General features: G+C 44.3%; 1 protein-coding gene across 1 annotated transcript; it reads right to left on the bottom strand.

Moving 5' to 3' along the window:
* Positions 1-1,363: 1,363 nt before the first annotated feature.
* Positions 1,364-2,117, bottom strand: LOC147608785 (major strawberry allergen Fra a 1.06-like). The gene is made up of 2 exons (XM_086788405.1): positions 1,844-2,117; positions 1,364-1,747 (listed from the first exon to the last, which is right to left on the bottom strand). Exons 1-2 carry the CDS (start codon positions 2,040-2,042, stop codon positions 1,434-1,436), a joined length of 513 nt encoding a protein of 170 aa, XP_086644531.1. The 5' UTR covers positions 2,043-2,117; the 3' UTR covers positions 1,364-1,433.
* Between the last annotated feature and the right edge of the window lie 203 nt (positions 2,118-2,320).

Below are 2,320 nucleotides of genomic sequence, written 5' to 3'. Positions count from 1 at the left end.
TTAAAAATATAAATACAAACATCGACATAATTTAATTAATTTTGAATAAATTTTAATGTGCGGAGATGGGTGATAAGTTGTTTAAATATATAGATAGATATATCATACACACATCTAAACACACACACACACACACACACAAACATATATATGTATATATATATACATACATATGTATGTATGTATATATAAATGTAAATAAAAACACACACACATATACATATATGTTTTCTATTTAATTTATATTTTATTAAAAGATACTTTTTATTCTCTTTCTCTCTCTTTTCACCCTCCGTCATTACATCTCTCTCTCTCTCTCTCTCTAGGTCTGCCCCATCTCACTCTCTCTCTCAAGCACATTCTACACATAGATGCAGATGTACACACATGCATGCATATACTCTCTCTCTCTCTCTCTCTCTCACACACACACACACACACACACACACATGTACACACCGCACATACACTAATCTAAACGCACACTCTTCCTCCCACACAAACTCTCCTACATAGAAATTATCTGTCGTCTCTCTCTCTCTCTCTCTCTCTTACACACACACACACACACACACACACATGTACACACCGCACATACACTAATGAAAACACACACTATCTCCTCCTACACAAACTATCTCTTACATAGAAATTCTCAGCCTCTCTCTCTCTCTCTCTCTCTCTCTCTCTCACACACACACACACACACACGCACACTCTCTCTCTTCACGCACACTCTCTCACATAGAAACTCTCATGCACACACACACACACACACACTCTCTCTCTTCACGCACTCTCTCTCTCTCATGCACACACACACACATACACTCTCTCTCGTCACGCACACTCTCTCACATAGAAACTCTCTCTCTCTCTCTCTCTCTCTCTCTCTCTCTCACACACACACACACACACACACACACTTAAATAGATTTACACATATATATAATTTTAATTAATTAAATTTTAGATTAAATTTTAATGGTAGGGATGAGTGGTGAGGTGTACTCACTCTCAAATAAATGCATCTTTCATGTAATCTCTCTCTCTCTCACACACACACACACACACACACACACATGTACACTATTTATATATACATGCTTACATACCTATAGATACACATACATACATAATATATATAAGTGTGTGTATCTATAGGTATGTAAGCATGTATACAAAGATTTCATTGAAAGATGTGAGATGAGATCTTCTTAGATTCAAATTCAAAATTGCTTTGGAAGATGTGAGATTTGGCTCCTCCTCACGCTTGAAGGAGGAGTGGCCATTTTGAAATAGGCCCCCCTCCTTTGCCCACGTGGAGGGAGGGCCACTCTCCCTTAATCCTGTATAGATATTCACAGCCATGCGTGTGCGCTATAAGCTTCATGCCATCCATGGTGTGAGGACTTCATGGTGGGTAGAACATTTTAGTTGGTAGCGCAGCCGCCGAAGTTGGGGTTGGCGGTGAGGTAGGCTTCCGTGGAGCGGGTGGTGCGGATGGCCGCCTCTTTGTAACTATGGTGGAAGTGGTGCTCTCCGATCCTCTGGAATTGGAGGGTGTGTTGCACCACAGCGTGGTGGGGGTGACAGGCGTCCGCCACCACCTTGATGGTGTGGGTGAACGAGTGCCACAGCTTCCCAAGCGTTCCTCCTTCCACCAGCCTCAGCTTGGCCACAAGTCCGGCGCTGTCAATCTCCTCGTACTTCACCTTAGCCCACGTGAAGCCGTGTTGGACTAGAGCTGCGCCAGAACAATAATATCGTCCCAGTCATATGAACATTTTAACTTAATTAGACGCAAACCACACCCCACCGCCTGCTCTAAGCGTGTACTTACTTGATTTGTTGGCTACTTTCACCAGCCAAACGCTGCCTGCTTCACCCGCCGCCCCTTCCACCACCTCCGCGCATTCGAAATGCTCCGGCAGCGCAGCCACGACGGTCACGTGGGCCTCCTCCACCAGTGCCTTCCACACACGTGTTACCGGGTGCTTCACCACCACCTCGAATTTCAGCTCCTCGTCGTAAGAAGCCATGAGTGCAGTAAGTGTAATTGTGCTTGCTGAGCTTGAAGACGGCTGGGATACTTTCTGCGAAATTAATGAAGACCACCCGCACCCATGCTTAATTTATACAAGTCTCCACCTAGTTCAACGTCCCTTTCACAAGAGGACACACACGTCCGCCATGCTCTCAATTATATATATTCTCCCACCACCACGATTACAAAAGATGGGCAGGCCATGACGGAGATGAACTTTATAAGATGCCTTCGCTGCTGCTCCGGAAGTTCCGTGCTCAAGATTTCTTTCTC

The sequence above is a fragment of the Cibotium barometz genome, chromosome 52 (assembly GCF_041138505.1).
Source record: "Cibotium barometz isolate CiBa-2024 chromosome 52, ASM4113850v1, whole genome shotgun sequence".
Classification (NCBI taxonomy): Eukaryota; Viridiplantae; Streptophyta; class Polypodiopsida; order Cyatheales; family Cibotiaceae; genus Cibotium; species Cibotium barometz.
Note: the sequence above shows the minus strand (reverse complement) of the source record. Positions and strands in the feature narration are given on the sequence as shown.

Coding starts and splice junctions, on each gene's coding strand:
- LOC147608785 (XM_086788405.1), bottom strand. CDS start 2,042: ATGGCTTCTTACGACGAGGAGCTGAAATTCGAGGTGGTGGTGAAGCAC. Junction 1,748..1,843: donor GAAAGTAGCCAACAAATCAA/GTAAGTACACGC, acceptor GTTCTGGCGCAG/CTCTAGTCCAACACGGCTTC.